Source organism: Trachypithecus francoisi, unplaced genomic scaffold (assembly GCF_009764315.1).
Source record: "Trachypithecus francoisi isolate TF-2019V2 unplaced genomic scaffold, Tfra_2.0 Lachesis_group1, whole genome shotgun sequence".
Lineage (NCBI taxonomy): Eukaryota > Metazoa > Chordata > Mammalia > Primates > Cercopithecidae > Trachypithecus > Trachypithecus francoisi.
In genome coordinates this window covers 16,762,028-16,783,675 of record NW_022681454.1, presented here as the reverse complement: position 1 = coordinate 16,783,675, position 21,648 = coordinate 16,762,028, and the positions used below count along the sequence as shown (strand labels likewise).

General features: G+C 45.3%; 1 protein-coding gene across 1 annotated transcript in view; it reads left to right on the top strand.

Annotated features, from left to right (window-relative positions):
• Positions 1-21,648, top strand: part of FAM184B (family with sequence similarity 184 member B) — a 153,056-nt gene that overhangs the window by 115,978 nt on the left and 15,430 nt on the right. The window contains exons 8-11 of the mRNA XM_033213844.1: positions 5,141-5,238; positions 12,169-12,298; positions 13,701-13,913; positions 19,382-19,535. Of these exons, the coding sequence (XP_033069735.1) occupies positions 5,141-5,238; positions 12,169-12,298; positions 13,701-13,913; positions 19,382-19,535 (595 nt within the window). The remainder of the gene's footprint in view (positions 1-5,140; positions 5,239-12,168; positions 12,299-13,700; positions 13,914-19,381; positions 19,536-21,648) is intronic.

Sequence of the window (21,648 nt, the reverse complement as noted above, 5' to 3'; positions counted from 1 at the left end):
TATTTTTTAGCTATTAGATTTAGCTTGCTGATCTTGTTCGAATCTTCCTCATCCTAGCTCATTTTGTCTGCTTAATGCGTCAGTTTCTGAGAGATGTGTATTAAAATCTCCCATTATAAGTTACCCCATTTCTCACTACAGTGATACACATTTTGCCTTATGTTTTCAGGCTGTGTCATTAGAGGGCTATAGCTTCATTATTAGAGCATTTTAGTGAACAATTTCTTTTATCAGAAGAGCTCTCCATGTAGAACTTAGCCAGTTCATGTTTGTTCTGACTACTGGTCTCATTAGAATTGTTTTGCCAACATATTTTGTGCTTTCTATTGAACACAATTTCTTTGTAACCTTGAATTTTCCTTTTGAGACATGGACCTACTGAATCATACATCATTTATATATTTATATTGTAATAGTACATATGCTCATCTGATTATCTGTTTTCCTTCCACATTCACCATGCGATTCCCCCAGGTTTATACTGAACCTGAATTTATGGCAGGTAACTCACAAAGCTGTTTTGCTTCTAGACTATATATTTACTGCTGGGCTTTGTGGGAATTAGAGATCTCTGAGATATTTTTTATGCCCAAAATACCTGAAACTAGGAGGCACAGGAGGACCTTTTAGCCTCTGGTTCACATGTAGGTTATAATCTGTTTAGTCACAACATGTTTGAAAATGCACGACAATGAACCAACCTCACTGGACCCTGTGACCAGTTTATGTCAAGCAGCTCAAATTTAGTTTCTAGTTACGTAAAGAGGGAGGATTCAGGCTATGAAAAATAGCTGTGCTGCAGGTTCTCAGTCCCTGGCTGTAGGGTTTATAACATTTTAAAAACTGTATCTGGGATTATGTTTACATTCACTTATGTTTAGGAAGGGAGAAAGAAATTGTTCCTATAACAATACAAGGCAGAAAAACTTTTGTTGTTTTGTTTATTCATGTGTTCCTAGAACAATGCCTGGCACATAGTAAGTGATCAATAAGTATTTGCAAGAAAATGGTGGTAGCAAGGCCGGGCGCAGTGGCTCATGCCTATAATCCCAGCACTTGGGAGGCCGAGGCAGATGGGTCACCTGAGGTTAGGAGTTCGAGACCAGCCTGACCAACGTGGCGAAACTCTGTCTCTACTAAAAATACAAAAATTAGCCGGGCATGGTGGCGCTCGCCTGTAGTCCCAGCTACTTGGGAGGCTGAGGCAGGAGACTCACTTGAACCCAGGAGGTGGAAGTTGCAGTGAGCCTAGATCACACCACTGCACTCCAGCCTGAGTGACAGAGCAAGACTCCATCTCAAAAACAAAACAAAAAACAACAACAACAAAAAGAAAATTGTGGTAGCAAAAAATTGTTATGGGAACTTCAAGAGGAGAAGGTGTAATTGCAACAAAAGATATTGTGAAGCCTTCATGAGGAAGTAACAGTTGAATAGGCCCTCGAAGAATAAGTAGCATCTGGAGATTAAAAGGTGCATCAATTAGGGTTTGATCACAGAAACAATCTACTAAGAATGATATAGGATATGAGATTAAATTTAGGAACCGACCTAGCATAATTGAAGGAGCCAGCTAAACACTTTACATTCCACTGTTGCTTCTTTACCTGGTGGTGGGACTAAAGTCAGCAGAGTGGGCCGCTGGAAGGAAAGAAGGACAGAAGTGAAGTGAGGAAGATCAAGAACGAACTGCAGCCCACAAGGCTGGGCTTGAACCATGTCAGTATCTGAAGCCAACAAAGCTCCACATTTGCTAATAGTGACCTGTAGGAGAATCAGGCATCCTTCATCATGGAGCTAGACATGCACGTGGCCGGGGATAGGGATAACCCTGAGGAGGATCTGGCGGGTGTGGGAAGAGCTTCAGGCCTGGCTGCTGCCCCAGGAGCTGTACACACAGGCCCAGAATAGAGAGAACTCAAGGAGAAACCAGCAGGAGCTAAAGGAGCTGAGAGCCCAAAACCTGCCCTGGCCGATAAGGTGAGCGAGCAGATCAGCAATGACGTGTATGAGCTGCAACACCACCAGGTGCCCTGCATTCAAGCATCCAAGCTTAACAAGGAAATGACTGCTGCTTCACTTCCATCTTCCGCATTTTATGCAAAGTCACATGGTCCAGAGTATGCAGGGAAGGAGGTCCTGGGAAGTGTATTTCTGGCTTAGCAGAGTTAACTCAGAACATATCCACCCCAGAGGGAAGATAAGGGCTTAGGGAGAAAAGCTGCAGGAGGCAGAGCGGATGTTTACTCTCTCTCAGGCCATCACTCTGGAGTGCCCCAGGACAGATCCTCCCGGCACAGTGGGCAGTGGGTACCCAAGTGCCATCTCCTTGCTGATTCTCTGGAAGTGGGCATCACATGGTATTCTGCTACATTTAGAGGTAATGCAAATGATTTAAACAGAGCTTGAACTTATGAATCATAAAGGCTCCTAAAGCAGGGCAGGAAAACACTCAAAGTTTGGGCGACAGCCGCCACATGCCACCATCCAGCTACATGCCCACGGGATTTTCATGACAATGTAGCCATCCCAGGCCCTTCTCTCCATGGGATGTAAAGCAGGGGAAGGGTGGGTACTGTGACTTATACCTGTAATATGAGAACTTTGGGAGGCTGAGGCAGGAGGATCATTTGAGCCCAGGAGTTTGAGACCAGCCTAGGCAACAATAGCAAGACACTGTGCCTACAGAGAATGTAAAAAGTACCCGGGCATGGTGGTATATACCTGTAGTTCCAGCTACTCGGGAGGCTGAGGTGGGAGGATCGCTTGAGCCTGGGAAGTTGAGGCTTCAGTGAGCCACAATTTCGCAACTGTACTCTACCTTGGGTGACAGAGCAAAATCTTGTATCATAAAACAAAACAAAACAAAAAAACCAGAAACAAATAAAAACAACAAAAGTGAGTATAGGGTAAGTATGGGAGAGAGTGGTCCTCCTGCTATCCTGGAGTGGCCCGTGACATATTTGTGCTTATTCTTTTAGTAATGACTCGCATGTGCCACACACTGTTCTAGGCATCAGGGAAACAGGTGAGCAAAGTCCCTGCCCTCATGGAGCTTACCTTCCAGTGAGGGAAACAGATAATTAAAGAGTGGACAAGTCAACGTCAGGCCGTGATATGTACTTTGAGAAGAACATAGAGCAAGGTGGGGAAAACAGAGTGAGAGGGGCTGGAATTTCAGAGAAGGTATCCAGGGAACAAGAATCCCAGGGAACAGTCCAGACATGGTGGCTCACACCTGTAATCCTAGCACTTTGGGAGGCCGAGGTGGGCAGATCACTTGAGCTCAGGAGTTCGAGACTGGTCTGAGCAACATGTGAAATGTGTCTTTACTAAAAATAAAAAAATTAAATTAAAAAAAGAGCCAGGCATGGTGGCACGCACCTGCAATCCCAACTACTCGGGAGGCTGAGACAGGAGAATTGCTTGAACTCGGGAGGCAGAGGTTGCAGTGAGCTGAAATTGCACCACTGCACTCCAGCCCAGGTGACAGAGTAAGACTCTGTCTCAAAAAAAAAAAAAAAAAGAATTCCAGGGAATAAATTTGAGTGTTGAGTGTTCCTTAGGTACCTAATACTGTTCTAAGGACTTTACATTGTATCGACTCATTTAATCCTTGGGAAAACCTAAGTAATTTTCCAAGGTCACATTATTAATAAGTAAAAGATCTGGCATTTAAACACAGGTTGTCTGGTAGCAGAGCCTAAGCTTTAAGTCAGAGCCGATCTCCTAGTTGCAGTGAGTGAAGTGAGGGAGCAAGGAATGCAAATATCAGAGGGAAGAGGGAACAGCCAGTGCGAGGCCCTGAGCCAAGTGCATGCTTGTTGTTTGGAGGAGTAAAACAAAGAGTTTGGTTCTGGACATGTGTCAGTTTGAGAAGCAGGAGAGGAGGAGACTTCAGCAAAGAAGACTGAGAAGCAGTAACTGGGGGTGGGGGGAGGAGAAAGCCCAGGAAGGAAGGCTGCATAAAGGAAGGAATCATCAATATTTCCAATTCTGCTGGGAGGCCCAGTTAGCACAGACCCAAGAATTGAACATTGGATTTGACAATGTGGAGGTCTTCATTGGTCTTGACATTGATGGCCTTTTATAGACAATACAGTATGTGGAAAGGCAACCAAAGCAGTTCCAGATCAAGGGTGAATGGGAGCCCAAGGCCCTACCCTCCAGCCTCAGCTCTGCCCCTTCCTACCCCGAGACGCCTTCCAGGATCCCTGGAACACAGTTTGACCACAGATGTAAGCCAGCGCCTTTGTTTCACAGCTGATGAAACTCAGGTCCAAAAAAGGGAAGAAGCTGGCTCAAGCCCATACAGCTAGTTAGTGAAAAGCACACGTTACAATGATCACTATTTCATGAGACAAATCTGTTCCTACCCTGTCTTATGCTGTTTTCATGGACAGTGTGGTTATGACAAATAGATCAAAATAGCAAGGTCTTTTACACCCGTGTATCTCTGTGGGAAGGAAAGGATGATAACATGAGCAAATTCAATTCATAAAATATTCAGAAGCCTCATTGTTAACTAATAGTTTTCCTATTCTCCTCCCATACCACATCTCTGGTCATTCAGCAAGTTCCATGCTTTCTGATTCTACATAGTGGGACATAGCAGACTACAAACTGTAAAACGGATATAATAGTAACACCGGTTGCTCATGCTTGCCACTGGCCATGAGCCAGCATGGTTCTCAGGTCCTCACAACAGCCCTGTGCAGCAGGCTTACCAAGGACCTCTCTCTGAGGGTTATGCTTGGAACCATATCATGAAGTGGTCAAGAGTTCAGTCCCCAGGGTCCTATTGTCCAGTTGCATATTTCATTTCCACTCCTCACCGATGGTGGCACCCTAGCCAGGTTACTTCCCCTCTTTACGCTTTAGTTTTGTCAGCAGTGTGAAATGCTTCATAGACTGAAAAACAGGATACAGGGATCAGGGCTGGCATTGATCACAATAAGCCAGGCACTGTTCTAGTCACGTCATCATCACAAGCCTTGGCATCCCCTGCAAGCAGGGCACTGAGAGTGGGTTGCTGAGGGCTCCCTCTCCTCTGCTCTCTGATTTGAATAAGCCACAGATTGAATCATTAAGCTGTACTTAAGCTCATCTTGCCTTTTTTTTTTTTTTCTTTTTGCCTTAGGATCCATGCTTGAAGCTGGATGAAACTTCGCCGAGAGGAGAGGAGTATCAAGATAAGTTAGGAGCTGAAGAAGGAACCAGCAGTGACGAAGAAGAAAGGTACAGGAGGACATGCAGACTTCTGAGTGCTCCAATGAATGAGGACTCAGATGTGGAAGGATTCATCCATTCATTCATTCTATCCTCAAGTATTTATCACTGCTCCTTGCAGCATGCTTGGGGAGTCAACAAGCATATCTTGTATGTCTTCAGCACAGCTATGGGCTTTACATAAACTATCTTACTTAATTGTTACAACAACCCAGAGAAGCCATTTTTTAGCTTAAGAACCTGGAGCTCAAAGAAGTTAGCAAACCTGTCCAAGATTCAGACCTGCACTGGCCCAAAACCTCTGCCCCTATGTTTCCAAGTGTTCTTTAATTAGGGGATATAAGCAAGCTTTGTGATCCTGAGGGAGATCCCCACCTATATCACTTATGTCAGTCAGCTATTGCTGCTATAACAAACACCCCCAAATATCAAAGATTTTTAGCTCATAGATTAGCTACCCTTATGATTGGCTCTATCAGGCTCTGCGGGTATATTAGGTCGTTTCCACACTGCTATAAAGAAGCCCCCAAGACTGGGTAGTTTATAAAGGAAAGAGGCTTAATTGACTGACAGTTCTGCTTGACTGGGGAGGCCTCAGGAAACTTACAGTCATGCCAGAAGGGGAAGCAGGCACGTCTTACATGGCGGCAGGTGAGAGAAAAGTATGTGTAGGAGGAAATGACAGACACTTATAAAACCATCAGATTTCGTGAAAACTCACTATCATGAGAACATCATGGGGCAAATTGCCCCCATGATCCAATCACCTCCCACCAAGTCCCATCCTCAACACGTGGGGATTATGGGGATTACAACTCAAGATGAAGTTTGGGTGGGGACACAAAACCTAACCCCACATCAGTGGGACTTATGTGAGCTTGGCTCCTGGGTGAGGGTCAGGTGTTATTGCTCTGCCACAAACTACAGTTAAAATCTGCTCCACATGCCATCTCATTCTGTGGCCCAGGCTGAAGGATTAGTCCCCATCTAGGGAATGTTGATGTCATGGTAAAGGGAAGATGTTCAAAAGGCTTATGGAAACATGCAGTGGCTCGTCAGGCCTAAACTCAGAAATGCACTCTCATTTCCACCCAGCTTCCATGGGCCAGAGCAAGTCACGGAGCCAAAACTAATATTAAAAATCTTGAAAGTTGGAGGACTCAGGCTACCTGATTTCAAGGCATGTTATAAAGCTTTAGTGATAAAGACATTGTGGTATCAATATGCCAGTACACAAATAAGCTAATGAAACACAATGGAATGTTAAGAAATAGATTCACACACACATAGTTGCTAGATTAATTTTTGTTCATGGTACCAAGGTAATTCAATGGACATAGGAAAAGTTTTTCAACAAATGGTGTTGGAACTGGATATACATGAGAAGAAAATGAACCTCAACCCCTACTGTGCCCTATGCACAAAAATTAATTTGAGATGTTTCATAGATCTAAAATATAAAAACGAAAACAGGAAAGTATCTTTGAAACTTTGGTGTAGGCACTAATTTCTTAGATAGGATGTGAAAACACTATCAAAGGAAAATTAATAAATTGGTTTTTGTCAAAATTGAAAGTTCCACTTATTAAAAAAAACTTAAAATGAATAGAAAAGCCACAGACTGGGATAAAATATCCCATCTGTATTAAGAATATATAAATAACTCTTATAAATCAGTAATAAAAAGACAAACCTATTTGGTTTTTGATTGAACTTTTAAGTTCAGGAGTTCATGTGTAGGTTCGTTATATAGGTAAACTTGTGTCATGGGGGTTTGTGTTACAGATTATTTTGTCACCCAGATATTAAGCCTAACACACATTAGTTACTTTTCCTAATTCTCTCTCTCCTCCCACCCTCCACCCTCTGGTAGGCCCCAGTGTCTGTTGTTCCCCTCTATGTGTCCATGTGTTCCCATCATTTAGCTCCCACCTATAAAAGCGAGGACATGTGATATTCGGTTTTCTGTTCCTGTTTTAGTTTGCTAAGGATAATGGCCTCCAGCTTCAACTATGGTCCTGCAAAGGATGTGATCTCATTCTTTCTTATGACTGCATAGTATTCCATGGTATATATGTACCACATTTTTTAAAATCCAGTCTACCATTGATGGGCGTTTAGGTTGATTCCATGTCCTTGCTATTGTGAATTGTACTGTAGTGAACATATGTGTGCATGTATCTTTATAATTGATTTATGTTCCTTTGGGCAGATACCCAGTAATGGGATTGCTGGGTCAAATGGTATTTCTGCCTCTAAGTCTTTTAGGAATTGCCACACTGTCTTCCACAATGGCTGAACTAATTTACACTCACACCAACAGTGTATAAGCATTCCTTTTTCTCCATAACCTCACCAGCATCTGTTATTTTTTGACCTTTTAATAGCAGCCATTCTGACTGGTGTGAAATGCTATATCATTATGGTTTTGATTTGCATTTCTCTAATGATCAGTGATGTTGAGTCATGTATGTGTCCTTCTGAAAAGTGTCTGTTCATGTCCTTTGCCCACTTTTTTAATGGGGTTGTTTGTTTTTTTCTTGTAAATTTATTCAAGTTCATTATAGATGCTGGATATTAAACCTTTGTCAGATGCATAGTTTGCAAATCTTTTCCCCTATTCTGTAAGTTGTCTGCTCTCTCTGTTGATAGTTTCCTTTGCTGTGTAGAAGCTCTTGGTTTAATTGGATCCCATTTGTCAATTGTCGCTTTTGTTGCCATCTCTTTTAGTGTCTTCGTCATGAAATATTTGCCGGTTCCTATGTCCAGAATGGTATTGCCTAGCTTGTCTTCCAGGGTTTTTATAGTTTTGGGTTTTACATTTAAGTCTTTAATCCATAGAGTTAATTTTTTTTCTTAGAGACAGGGTCTCACTATGTTGCCCAGGCTAGTCTTGAATGATCCTTCCACCTCAGTCTCCCAAAGTGTTGGGATTCAGGCATGAGCCACCATGCCTGGCCTTAAGTTAACTTTTGTATGTGGTATAAGGAAGCGGTCCAGTTTCAATCTTCTGCAAATGATGCCGTTATCCCAGCACCATTGATTGAATAGGGAATTCTTACCCCATTGCTTGTTTTTGTCAGGGTTGTCAAAGATCAGATAGTTGTAGGTGTGTGACTTTATTTCTGGGTTCTCTATTATGTTCCATCGATCTATGTATTTGTTTTTGTACCAGTACCATGTTCTTTTGGTTACTGTAGTCCTGTAGTATAGTTTGAAGTCAGGTAGCATGATGCCTCCAACTTTGTTCATTTTGCTAAGGATTACCTTGGCTATTTGGGCTCTTTTTGGGTCCATATGAATTTTAAAATCGTTGTTTCTACTTCTGTGAAAAATGTTCAATAGAGATAGCATTTAATCTATAAATTGCTTTAGGCAGTATGTTCATTAAACAATATTGATTCTTCCTAACCATGGGTATGGAATGTTTTCCCATTTGTTTGTGTCATCTCTGATTTCTTTGAGCAGTGTTTTGTAGTTCTCCTTGCAGAGGTCTTTCACCTCCCTGGTTAGCTGTATTCCTTCTGTATTTGTGTGTGTGTGTGAGTTGTGAATGGGATTGTGTTCCTGATTTGGCTCTCAGCTTGAATGCTGTTGGTGTATAGGAACGTTAGTGATTTTTGCACATCAATTTTGTATCTTGAGACTTTGCTGAAGTTGTTTATCAGCATAAGGAGCTTTTGGGCTGAGACTATGGGTTTTCTAGATACAGGATCATGTCATCTGCAAACAGGGATAGTTTGACTTCCTGTCTTCCTATTTGGATGGCCTTTATTTCTTTCTCCTGCCTGATTACCGTGGCCGGAACTTCCAATACTATGTTGAACAGGAGTGAGAGAGGGCATCTTTGTCACGTGCTGCAAAACTATTTTTTAAATAGACAAAATACTCAAACAAGCGCTTTCCTAAAAAAGATGTATGTGAGGCCGGGCATGGTGGCTCATGTCTGTAATCTCAGCACTTTGGAAGGCCAAGGCAGGTGGACTGCTTGAGCCCAAGAGTTCAAGACCAGCTTGGGCAACATGGCAAAACCCCATCTCTACAAAAAAAATACAAAAATTAGCTGAGCGTGGTGGCACATGCCTGTAGTCCCAGCTACTCAAGAGCCTGAGGTGGGAGGATTGCTTGAGTCTGGAAGGTTGAGGCAGCAGCAACCCATGGGCCACTGTACTCCAGCCTGGACAACAGAGCAAGACCCTGTCCCAAAAAAGAAAAATATATATATGTGAGTGGCTCGTAAGCACATGAACATGTGGTTAACATCATTAGTCATCAGGAAAATGCGACTTACCACCACAGTGAGATACCATTTCCCACCCACTGGAATGGCTAAAATTAAGAAGTCTAACAACATAAAATGTTAGCAACAATCCAGGGCAACTGAAACTCTCATACATTGCTGGCAGGGTCTAAAATGGTACAATCACTTTAGAAAACTATATGATTGTTCCTTAAAACATTAAGCACATACCTACCAGCAGTTCCACTTTTAGGTATTTAAGCAAAATAAATGGAAAACATTGCTGGGTGCAGTGGCTCACACCAGCCCTTTGGGAGGCCAAGGCAGGTGGATCATCTGAGGACAGGAGTTCAAGACCAGCCTGGCCAACATGGTGAAACCTCGTCTCTACTAAAAATGCAAAAATTGGGCGTGGTGGCACACACCTGTAGCCCCAGCTACTCAGGAGGCTGAGGCAGGACAATCTCTTGAACCTTGGGAGGTGGAGGTTGCAGCAAGCCAAGATCACGCCACTGTACTCCAGCCTGTGTGACAGAGCGAGACTCTGTCTCAAAAAAAGAAAAGAAAAACATATATCCACAAAAATCCTTGGACACGTTTATTTCTAGCAGCTTTATTTATAATAGCCCAGAAGTGTAAACAATCCAAATGTCTATCAGTAGAAAAATGGATAAACAAACTACCATATATTCATGTAAAGGAATACTACACAGCAACAAAAAGAATGAATTGCTGACATACACAGCAACATGGATGAGGCCCAAAGACATGATGGGGAGCAACATAACCTGGAAACAAGAGAATGCATCCCACATGATTCTGTTTGTATGATGCTTAAGCTCAGGCAAAAGTGATCTATGGTGATGGAAATCAAAGCTTTTGGCTGCAAGGGAAGTTTCGGGGTAATGAAAATGTTCTGTATTTTGATTGAGATGTTGGTTTCATGGTTGTATATATTTGTCAAAACTCACTGAATTGTACACTTAAGATCTGTGTACCTCACTATATGTAAATTTTACTTGAATAAAATATTAAAAAGAATAATAATAACTGAGCCCTATCCTGAGAGAAAGTTCAGCCCCCTCCCCTCTCCCAGGACTCACTGGGAGTGCTTATCTGGCAGTGCCACCTGTCACTCTTGCCCGAGGCTGCTCTTCCGGTTTCTCTGGCCTCCTAACCCTTCGTTCCATACCCAGAGTTCAGACCCAGGTATCCCTGCTTCATTGCTCCTTAAAGGTGGCTATGTTTTGCATACCTTCGAAAGGCTTGAGGATAACCTAAGAGAATCAGAATGCAGAGAAAGAAAACATCTCTCTTTTAATGTGTAGTTTTGTTTGTTTGTTTGTTTGTTTGTTTGAGATGGAGTTTCACTCTTGTTGCCCAGGCTGGAGTGGAATGTTGTGATCTCGGCTCACTGCAACCTCTGCTTCCTGAATCCAAGCAGTTCTCCTGCCTCGGCCTCCTGAGTAGCTGGGATTACAGGTGCCCACCACCACAGCCAGCTAATGTTTTGTATTTTTAGTAGAGATGAGGTTTCACCATGTTGGTCAGGCTGGTCTCGAACTCCTGACCTCAGGCTATCCACTTGCCTCTGCCTCCCAAAGTGCTGGGATTATAGGCGTGAGCCACCACGCCCAGCCCATAGTTAGTTCTTTATGTAATTCTTACTATGTGCCAGACACTGTTTTAAGTACTTTATAGATACTGACTCTACTAATCCTTATGGAAAAGGTAGCATTATTAACCTTATGTTATAGAGGAGGAAGCTCAAGCCATTGAGTGGGTTGTAGAGCTGGAATTTGAAGCTGGGTAGTCTGGCTCTTGCACCATCCTCTTGGCCACCTTCCTATGCTGTTTCTAGCATTATACCCTTCCTTTCAGGGGTCCCCAGTGTCTGTCTCTTCCTTAACATCCCGGCCTGGGCCTTCACACCTCTGCCAAGCAGAGTGCCCCGTCTCATGGCCTTTTCTCACAGCCCAAGACCCTAAACCCCACCTCTGGAACTCTGGCCTGATGTTCTTGTCAGGGGAAGCAGATGCTGCTTATCACCTGGCAATCTCTCCAGAGGGCCCCACCATGTGGCATCCTTTTACGTTGTGAAGCAAGATAAATACTTAACATCCCAATCTAACCCAATCACACTTGAAATTCTCAGCTGGTTCAAAAGTTCAGCATTAAGGAAGGGAGCATCTTATCTAGAATGCAGAAGCTCTTGCAGCTTTAAACTAGCATTTCCTTGTTCACGTTACATATGTGAAGGACTATTTATAGTCCCCCGATTTGTACTTGGGGATGCCAGTAAAATGTGTGAGCATGCTTTGACAAGGCAAAACACTGTGGTGTTGTCGTTTTTATATATGCAGAAAGAGCTGCAAAATTAAGACCATAGAGATCTCTTTTTTGGAGCCCCCAAAGACCTCATATCAGTAACTCTAGCTCTCAGTCATTTTGATAGTTGATCACCATTTATTAAGAACCCACTAAAACAGATATCAGGTGGTTCCTGATTGTATCCTAAGTGCAATAATACACTTTATATGGCAGGTTGCTTTTTGAAAGTCAAGTAAGATGTTTCTAACCCCCACTAACTGCTCTCAGAGCTCCCTCCTCCCAGGCAGAGTGGCTGGCACGTTATCAGAGTGGCAGTGTCATTCCCAGCCCGAGGATCTTTTGTGATTGTGGCATCCCTATCTTCAAAGGACCGAAGTGTTTCTCAAGGAGGGAAGTGACCCACAGCCTCCACTGGGCTCTTTGTTGAAGGAGAAAACATCCGCAATCGCCCGTCTCCAGGAGAACTGGCAAAGCCAGAAGGCCACATTGCAAGCCCAGGTAGGACAACCCTGGTGGGGATGTGCCCCTTCCTGAGATCCTGCTCCCTCCTTTTTACAAACTTGGAAATGCATGCAGGGCCGGATTCACATCCAAGCTGGGAAGGCATTACAGGACCAGGGCAAAGTGGGATTCTTGGTTTTATTTATTCATTCATTCCAAACCTGCTGCAGCTGGGCACGGTGGTGCATGCCTGTAATCCCAGCACTTTGGGAGGCTGATGGGGGCAGATCACTTGAGGTCAGGAGTTCGAGACCAGCCTGGCCAACATGGTGAAACCCTGTTTCTACTAAAAATATAAAATATAGCTGGGCATGTGGTGAGCACCTGTAATCCCAGCTACTCAGGAGGCTGAGGCAAGACAATCATTTGAACCCGGGAAGCAGAGGTTGCAGTGAACTGAGATCACACCACTACACTCCAGCCTGGGTGACAGAGTGGGACTGCATCTCAGAAAGAAAATAAAAAACCTGCTGTGCTAATGAGCACTCAGTATGAGCCACTGATGAATTCATCAATGCACAAACCAGAAAAAATACCTTACATTTTACAGCCAGGTGTGGTGGTTCACACCCATAATCCCAGCACTTTGGGAGGCTGAGGCAGGAGGAATGCTTGAGCCTAGGAGTTCAAGATCAACCAGGGTAAGATAGCAAGACTCTGTCTCTACAAAAAATTAAAAAAAAAAAAAATTACCGGGCATGTTGACATGTGCCTGTACTCCCAGCTACTCGGGAGGCTGAGGTGGGAGGGTCGCTTGAGCTCAGGAGTTCGAGGCTGCCGTGAGTCATGATCACACCACTGCACTCCAGCCTGGGCAACAAAGCAAGACCCTGTCTCAAAAAAAAAAAAGATATTTTATATATAAAGATATATATATATATTAGCAATGGAAGTGGGAACAGACAATAAATGGTTGACATAAGAAGTTAGTAAATCACGTAGTTCATTCTAAGGTAATGATGGCTCAGGAAAAAGAAAACTAGAACAGGGAGACTGTCCTGTGATGGGGGACGTGGGGTTGGGGGAGGTAGTACTATACGGGGCTATCAGGAGAAGCCTCAGTGAGGAAACCAGATTCGAGCAGGCACCTGAGAGGGAGGAGGGGGGATGCCACGTGGGTCCCTGGAAGGCATTCCAGTCCCCTCTTGATTTCTCTTGAAAGGTTGGTGTCCCCGCCCCTCTTTTCCTCTTTCCCGGCATTCGTGGCTGTAGCTGAGGGGTCCCTGGAAGGACTAGCCACCCCCAGGTCCTTCAAGCTTGCAGCTTCCATCCCCTCAGAGTCCCTAGAGACAGAGGAGGCTCAGCTGCATGGAGGTGACATTTAGAAAGCTTTTATTTAAAGAAAACATCCCAGGAAAGGCGAGGGGCTTAGACTGAGGGTAGGATGCCTGGTGCGCAGGTCTTGCAGATGCAGCAGGCTCTGGAGCAGTGCACCAGCAACTACAGGGAGGACCTGCAGGCGCTCAAGCAGCTCTCGGACCTTGAGAGGGAGAAGCTGCAGCGTGAACTCCAGGAGACCACCCAGCAGAACCAGGCTGTGAAAGCCCAGCTCGAGGCTTCCCACCAGAGAGCCCTGCGCATGCTGGAGAAAGCCAGACATCAGGAACTCAAGGTGAGAGAATGACTGTGTGGTCTACTGTGTGCCGGGCACCTGCTAGGTGAGAACTGCCATGCACAAAGCCGTCCCTTTTCTACATGACATCCAATCCCCCGAGAATCTTTCCACATTGTTATTATTGTACTCCCTTTTTTCAAATGAGGAAAGAGGCTCAGAGAGATGTTGTAACTTGCTCAGGGTCACACAGCTAGTAAGTGGCAAAGCAAGGAAGCAGGCTAGGTCTGCTGGGCTTCTTGTGCTACGTTTCTCCACCTGCTTGCGACCTTGGTGGCATAAAAACGAGTTTCTTTCATGACTAGAGCAGTGTTGTGCATGAACACACCAGGAAGTCAGGCTCAGTCCTACAGCTAAAAACGAAGACTGTAGCACAGAGTTGAGAAAGAACAGCTCAGGCTGGGCACAGTGACTCATGCCTGTAATCCCAGCACTTTGGGAGGCAGAGGTGGGTGGATCACCTGAGGTCAGGAGTTTGAGACCAGCCTGACCAACATGGTGAAGCCACATCTCTACTAAAAATACAAAAATTAGCCGGGTGTGGGGGCAGGTGCCTGTAGTCCCAGCTACTTGGGAGGCTGAGGCAGGAGAATTGCTTGAACCTGGAAGGTGGAGGTTGCAGTGAGCTGAGACTGTGCCACTGCACTCCAGCCTGGGCGACAGAGCAAGACTCTGTCTCAAAAAAAAAAAAAAAAAAAAAAAAAAAAAAAAACTCAGCCACAAAGACCTTTCCAAGGGTTTGGAAAACCATGGTGTGTTATACAATGATGGATGATCTGATGGGGTGGTTCAGGCATGTTTCATCCAGCGCCTTCTACCTTGTGGCCTGGCTTAAACACAGCTTTCTCAGAGGGTGTTCCCTTCCTGCCCTCTTAAGAGTTCCTTGAAGAGGTGTCCCACAAAAACAAGGGAGCAAACCAAGGGAGAGGGAATAAAAGAGATCTGGGATACTGGGGATTCAATGCAGGAGCGAGAAGGAAGGTTTGAGGAGTCTGGCTTTGCGGCTGGACAACAGCTCAGTCCAGGCTGCAGCAAGGAACTGGGGGCTCTGGAAGAGCTGTCTCCAGGGGAAAGCAGAACTGATGGATTCTCTGATCGATTTGGCCATGTGGAACATTGCACTGTGTGTTTTACAAAGCATTTAGAAGTTGTAGGAAGACTTTGCCACATAGCCAAAGGAAACTAAACAAATAAAAAATGCAGCGTTTATTAATGCAAGGAAAAACAAAAAGCTGCACAAGGCAGAAATTCAATCATAATAATTTATTTAGCTCAACAGTAAATAATATTTACATATTCTCAATAAGGAAAATAGGAAGTGTCCTTCAATATATTAAAATATGTATTGTATACTATGTAAAAGGAATGGAAGATACAGCGTGAGCGAGACCTGAACTCCTGATCTACTATAGTAGGAAGACAATTCATAGTCTCAAAAATGATCAAGATGCAGTAGAATGGAAACATTGTCTTTTTAATGCTGGTAAATACAACAAGAAACAAGGAGCTGACAATGGCTGCCTCAGAGAAGAGGAGTCAGAGGGAGGAGGAAAGGACTAGGAGGCTGCTTATTTTCCTTTCTTTTAATACTATTTGGCTCTTTATACTAAATGCACATATTCCCCTGAGAAGAATATAAGAGAAGTTTTAAAAGAAAAAAAGTCGAGCACAGTGGCTCATGCCTGTAATCCTAGCACTTTGGGAGGCCAAGATGAGCAGACCACTTGAAGCCAGGCATTCGAGACCAGCCTGGCCAACATAGTGAAATCCCATCACTACTAAAAATACAAAAATTAGCTGGACATCATGGTTGCACGCCTGTAGTCCCAGCTACTCAGGAGGCTGAGGCAGGAGAATTGCTTGAACCCAGGAGGCAGAGGTTGCAGTGAGCTGAGATCACACCATTGCACTCCAGCCTGTGTGGCACGGCAAGACTCCGTCTCAAAACAAAACAAAAAAAAGAAAGGAAATAATGCACATGGACTGCCCGGCACTTATTAGGTATTCCAAAAAGATGTCAGTTTCCTTATTTCTTTAATTCTTCTAAATCTTTTTTGACTTTGGCTTACAATCTGCAAGAGCTCAGTTTGGGGAGATCCCAGGTGTATGCACTGCTGGGTGATATTGACCTTTGTGTATGCCCGAGCTTTATTCCTCCATGCTGTGGACCCCAATTTCTCACAGGAGGCAGACAGGCAGGGGGCTTCACTCACCTGAGGCAGGGAGTTCTAGGGGCCCTAGCGGGTTGGACACATGAGGTCTGAGTCCCGGCCAAGGGAAAGTGAAAGGACACTCTGCCCATCGGGTGTAAGCCCCAGTTCCTGTGTCAGTGATTAGGAATGGGCTGCCTGGGTTCAAGTCCTGGATCTGCCATTGACAAAGTGTGGGAGCTCAGATAGGTCATTTAGCTTCTTTGTGCCTCAGTTTCCTCGTGTATAAAATGATATATGGTAGTATGAATCCTATGAGATGGTTATGAAGATCAAAAAGGATACTGCATGTAAAGTACTTAGAACAGTGCATGGCTCAGTAACAGCGTGGTTTTTAAAAGGTCCACTTGTTTTATTCACTCATCTATGCTGCAGGCATTAATTGGGTAGCTGCCACGAGCTGTCATCATGTAGAGCTGCGGAGATACCAGATGATCACTACACTCTCTGTCCTTACGTAGCTCATCTCTAGGGGAAAAGGTAGCCCCTCAAACAGGTTGCTGGGATCGGGGGGTGGAAGCCATGAGGGAGTTGTCTAAGGTATTTGGAAGCACTGGAAACGGAGACATTATATAATACAGGACTTTTGGAGAGACAGGCTGAAACTAGGTCCCTCAGGAGGCCTCAAACTGGCCACAACAAAAGCAGGGTAACCCTCCCATAGCAGCTGGAGAAATTCACCAGGAATGAGTCTCCAACTTGCCCTGAGCCCTGAGTGCTGCACCCTGTGTGATCCTCACTGCCAAAGGCTCCTGAGCAAGTGAGTGGGCAGTGCTGACCTGAATCTTTGGTTGCGCCCAGGGAGGGAGACAGGCTGCATCAGAGTGAGAGAGTTTGGCTCCCTCTTGCAAAGCCAGCCTTCAACCTCTCCGTCCCCATTTCCCTAGGGATAAAAATGTCACCAATTGGTGTTCTCTGAACCTTGCAGCAAAGGAAAAAGGAGGAAGGTATCAGAGAATTTGAAAAGTATGAGGCTTTTCTGTTTTATTAAATAGCCTTGCAGCAAGGGAAAGAGGAGGAAGGTATCAGAGAATTTGAAAAGTATTAGGCTTTTCTGTTTTATTAAATAAACTCGCAACTAGGCATGGTGGCTCACGCCTGTAATCCCAGAATTTTGGGAGGCCAAAGACAGGAGGATCACTTGAGGCCAGGAGTTTGAGGTTAGCCTGGGCAACATAGAGAGATCCAAGCTCTACAAAAAAGATTAGCCACTTGTAGTGGCGAGCATCTGTGGTCTCAGCTACTGAAGAGGCTGAGGTAGGAGGATCACTTGGACCTGGGAGGTCAAGGCTGCTGTGAGCCATGATTGTGCCACTGCACTCCAGCTGGGCAACAGAGTGAGATCCTGTCTCAAAAAAAAAAAAAAGGAAAAGAAAAAGAAACTCGCCACAGAATGACTGAGTTTCCCCTGGAAGGAGTGAGACCAGTTCCCTATTGCTATCCCCAGTGACAGGTGGCAGAGACAGGCTGAGGAAAGCCTCCACATGACCCGCTGGGTTCAGGAGGCCAATTGGGCTCAAAGATGGTTGAGTTCTTCCCTCACAGGAGCCTCATGCATTTGGTGAAATCCCAGAGGAAATGTGGTGAAATGTCCACTGCATGAGTGAGTGGAAAGGGCTTGGGCCCTGGACTCCACCACTCATGGGCCACGATCCTGCCTCTTCCATCACCTGTCTGCAGGCAGATCCCCTGCCTTTCTGGCCCCAGTTTCCTGCTCTGTTAAAAAAGATGGCAGGAGGGTTGGGTGCCTGGGCGTGGTGGCTCATACCTGTAATCCCAACACTTCAGGAGGCTGAGGCGGGAGGATTGCTTGAGCTCAGGAGTTTGAGACCAGCTGGTCAACATAGCGAGACTCTCCCTCTCCATATATATATAGAAAAAGAGTTAAAAAAAAATGGGGGGATAATACTTTCTGTATCTTTTTCTGTGTGATCCTGGGAAACCAAATTCATCTCTCCAATGCCCATCTCTCATTTCCTCATCTAAAACCTGGGGATATATATTAACTGGAATTCTCCTAACTGAAAAACAAAAAGCAAAACAGAACCTATATTAGTTTCCTATTGCTGCTGTAACAAACTAGCACAAGCCTGGTGGCTTAAAAACAACACAGATTTATTATCTGACAATTCTGGAGGTCAGAAATCCAAAAATCATGGAATTGGCAGGGCTGGTTCCTTCTCAAGGCTGCAGAGGAGAATCTGCATCCTTGCCTTTTCCAGCTTCTAGAGGCCACCCGAGTTCCTTGGCTTCTGGTCCCTTCCTGCATTATCAAAGCCGAAAGTGTAGCAGCTTCAAATCTCGTCCTCTCTCTCCCTCTCCCTCTCTCTCCCTCTTTCTGTCTCTCTGACCTCTGCTTCCACCATCAACTCTTTTCTCACTGAGCTTCCTATAGCCTTCTGATAAAGACTCTTGTGATTGAGGCCCACCCAGATATTTCAGGATAATCTCCCATCTAAGATCCTTAATCACATCTGCAAAGTCCGTTTGACTGCGTAAGGTAACATGCTCAGTTTTCAGACATGGACATCTTAGGGGTTGTTTTTGTGCCTCTCACAGAAACCAACTTGCAGGCAGTGAAGAGACACTTATTAAAGTTTACCCAGGTGCTCACAGAACTTGCTTTGGGTGTTTGACACACAGTGGGACTTCAGTAAATAAATGTTTGTTGAGTGAAAGCATAAATGAACCAAAAATAAAAAGTAGGGAAAGAAAGAATGAATCAATATGAACCCAAGGACAGAGACACAGCCAGTTCTCAGAACCAAACAAGAGCAGGAACTGAAAAGCTGTAGGGATCCTTCACCCCTCCCCATGTCATTTCTGTTCTGCTCTGCTCTGCACACCAGCCCTGGGCTTCCTCCACCTCACTGGTCCTGCAGCAGATATCAGATAGTTACCTTAGTGCTCCTGAGTATGGTAAATTTGGGGCCACAGAGTCAGTAACTGCCTGTCAGTCTCTTTTGCACTATCCTCCACCTCTTCATATCAAATTTACATTAAAGGAACTCTGATTGGCCCAGGTTAGAAGATGTATCCACTCTGGCCCAATAAGCTGTGGAAGGGGGTGGGTTCACCTGGTGCAAAATGGCTGCTGTGGCCAGGCCATTGCTACAGCATTCTCTGTAGCCTGATAAGCCCTCCGTGGGAGAGAGCAAGCGTTCAGAGCATCCTGGCTCAGAAGAGTTTGGTAAAGGAGTCAGGTCTCCCACCCTTGTGCCCACTTTCGTGCCTTCTTGTCTTCACTTTTTCCCACAGGCCACAGAGGAACGCTTGAAGAAGGAATCCAGCCACAGCCTCCAGATCCAACACCAGGCACACCGGCTGGAGCTCCAGGCCTTGGAGGAAAAGGCCAGGCAAGAGCTGCAGGAGGAGCGTGAGAGGATGCAGGCACAGCAGGCCCTGCTGCTAGGTATACACCCAACAGTGCACCAAGGAGGGCCTGGCCAACTGCAGGGTCTGCACGTAGAAACCAGCGACAAGCTGAGGGCCAGGGCTCCTGGGTTCTCGGACTCACAGGCCAGGGCTCCAGGGGTTCTCGGACTCACAGGCCAGGGCTCCAGGGGTCTCGGGCTCACAGGCCAGGGCTCCAGGGGTCCCGGGCTCACAGGCCAGGGCTCCAGGAATCTCGGGCTCACAGGCCAGGTCTCCAGGAATCTCGGGCTCACAGGCCAGGGCTCCAGGAATCTCGGGCACGCAGGTCAGGGACAGTCCTGGCTCTGCCACCAACTAGCTGTGAACCCTGGGATGGCTTACTATGAGCTTCATTTTTCCTTTTGTATAAAATGGAATTACAATTGTCCCTACCACATAGGCTCACTGTGTGGATTACATGAGATATTAGATATAAAGTGCCTAGCGTATAACATGAGCCCAGTGAATGTAGATACTATCATTATCATTATTATTGCATGTAACCCAGATCTCTGAGCCTTCATATGAGTTTCACGGCATTGCCTTAACCTCTCATTTCTGTTCTGAGGATTTCGGCAAATTGGGGGATCTTAGGCCTCCAGGCTCTGCTTCCTCTGCCTGCCCCCACATCATCCCCAGCACAAAACTCTGCCCCTTTTCAGTTGCCACATCAATAAAACCAGTCACACAAAGCATCCTGGAAGTTAACACAGGTAGTTAAGATCTTTAGAGCCAAACTGCCTGGGTGTGAAGCTCAGCTCTAACATTCACTAGCTGTGTGACTTCGGGCAGGAAGTTGCTTTAACTGCTCTGTGCCTCAGTCTTCCATCTATAAAATGAGGATAATAATAGCATTCACCTCACTGGGCTGTAATGACGATTACATAAGTAAATACATGAGAAGTGCTTCAAATAGAGCCTGATATGTAGTAAGTCTATGTAAGTGTTCCCTGTTAAATTATGACTGAATATTTCTTTTCTTTTCTTTTCTTTTTTTGAGACAGTCTCGCTCTGTCACCCAGGCTGGAGTGCAGTGGCGTGATCTTGGCTCACTGCAGGCTCCACCTCCCAAGTTAACATCATTCTCCTGCCTCAGCCTCCTGAGTAGCTAGGACTACAGGCCCCCGCCACCATGCCTGGCTAATTTTTTTGAATATTTTTTTGTAGAGATGGGGTTTCACCATGTTAGCCAGGATGGTCTCAATCTCCTGACCTTGTGATCTGCCCTCCTCAGCCTCCCAAAGTGCTGGGATTACAGGTGTGAGCCACCACGCCTGGCCATGACTGAATATTTCAGTGTTGCATGCCTGATTCTGGAGACCTCTCTCATGTTTGTAGATCATCCCTGTCACTCATTTTCTCCTGTACTCTTGTCTTCTCACTCTTAAGAACAAGACAAATACCTCTCACCATTTCATGCTAAGCACTAAAGATCTTGTTGGCTTTATTAAATATTTCTTCCAAACCTAGACAGGGCTCTCCTTAAGAGATTTCTGAGTGCTGAGTGTGGTGGCTCATGCCTGTAGGCTCAGCATTTTGGGAGGCCAAGGTGAGAGAGGATCACTTGAGGTCAGTAGTTCAAGACCAGCCTGGACAACATAGCAAGACCCCATCTCTACAAAAAAAAAATTGGAAAAAAAAGTAAAAAGAGAATTCTGGAGGACAACATTTTCTTTATCTCCGTAAGTGAGTTAGGCTCTCCCTTGCTGCTTGTTTGAGTTCTCATTGGAAAGCATGTCCCACTGACTGCATGTTTCTGAGGAAGTGGTGTGAGAAGCAGGAAGGAAAGAGCTTCATAGACTTCCCAGTTAGCAGCTACCCTGGAATGGAAGCATCCACATGGGGAATTGCTGAAGTCAGCAGCATGTAAAGATAGAATCCAGGGTGTGCCACATGACTCAGGTCCAAGGCTCCCCATGTACAGGTCAGGCTGGACACCCTGGCGATTCCAACACCCAGCAGCAGCTGCCAGTGCAGATGTCCCTGCCACCCCTTCCCTGGCTTTTCTGACTCCACAGCAGCCCCATTCTTCCCTGAAGAAAAGAATCAGGAGGGATCCCTGGAAAGACCCTGGGAAAAGGCTGGGCTTCTCAGCACCAGTCCCAAGAAGA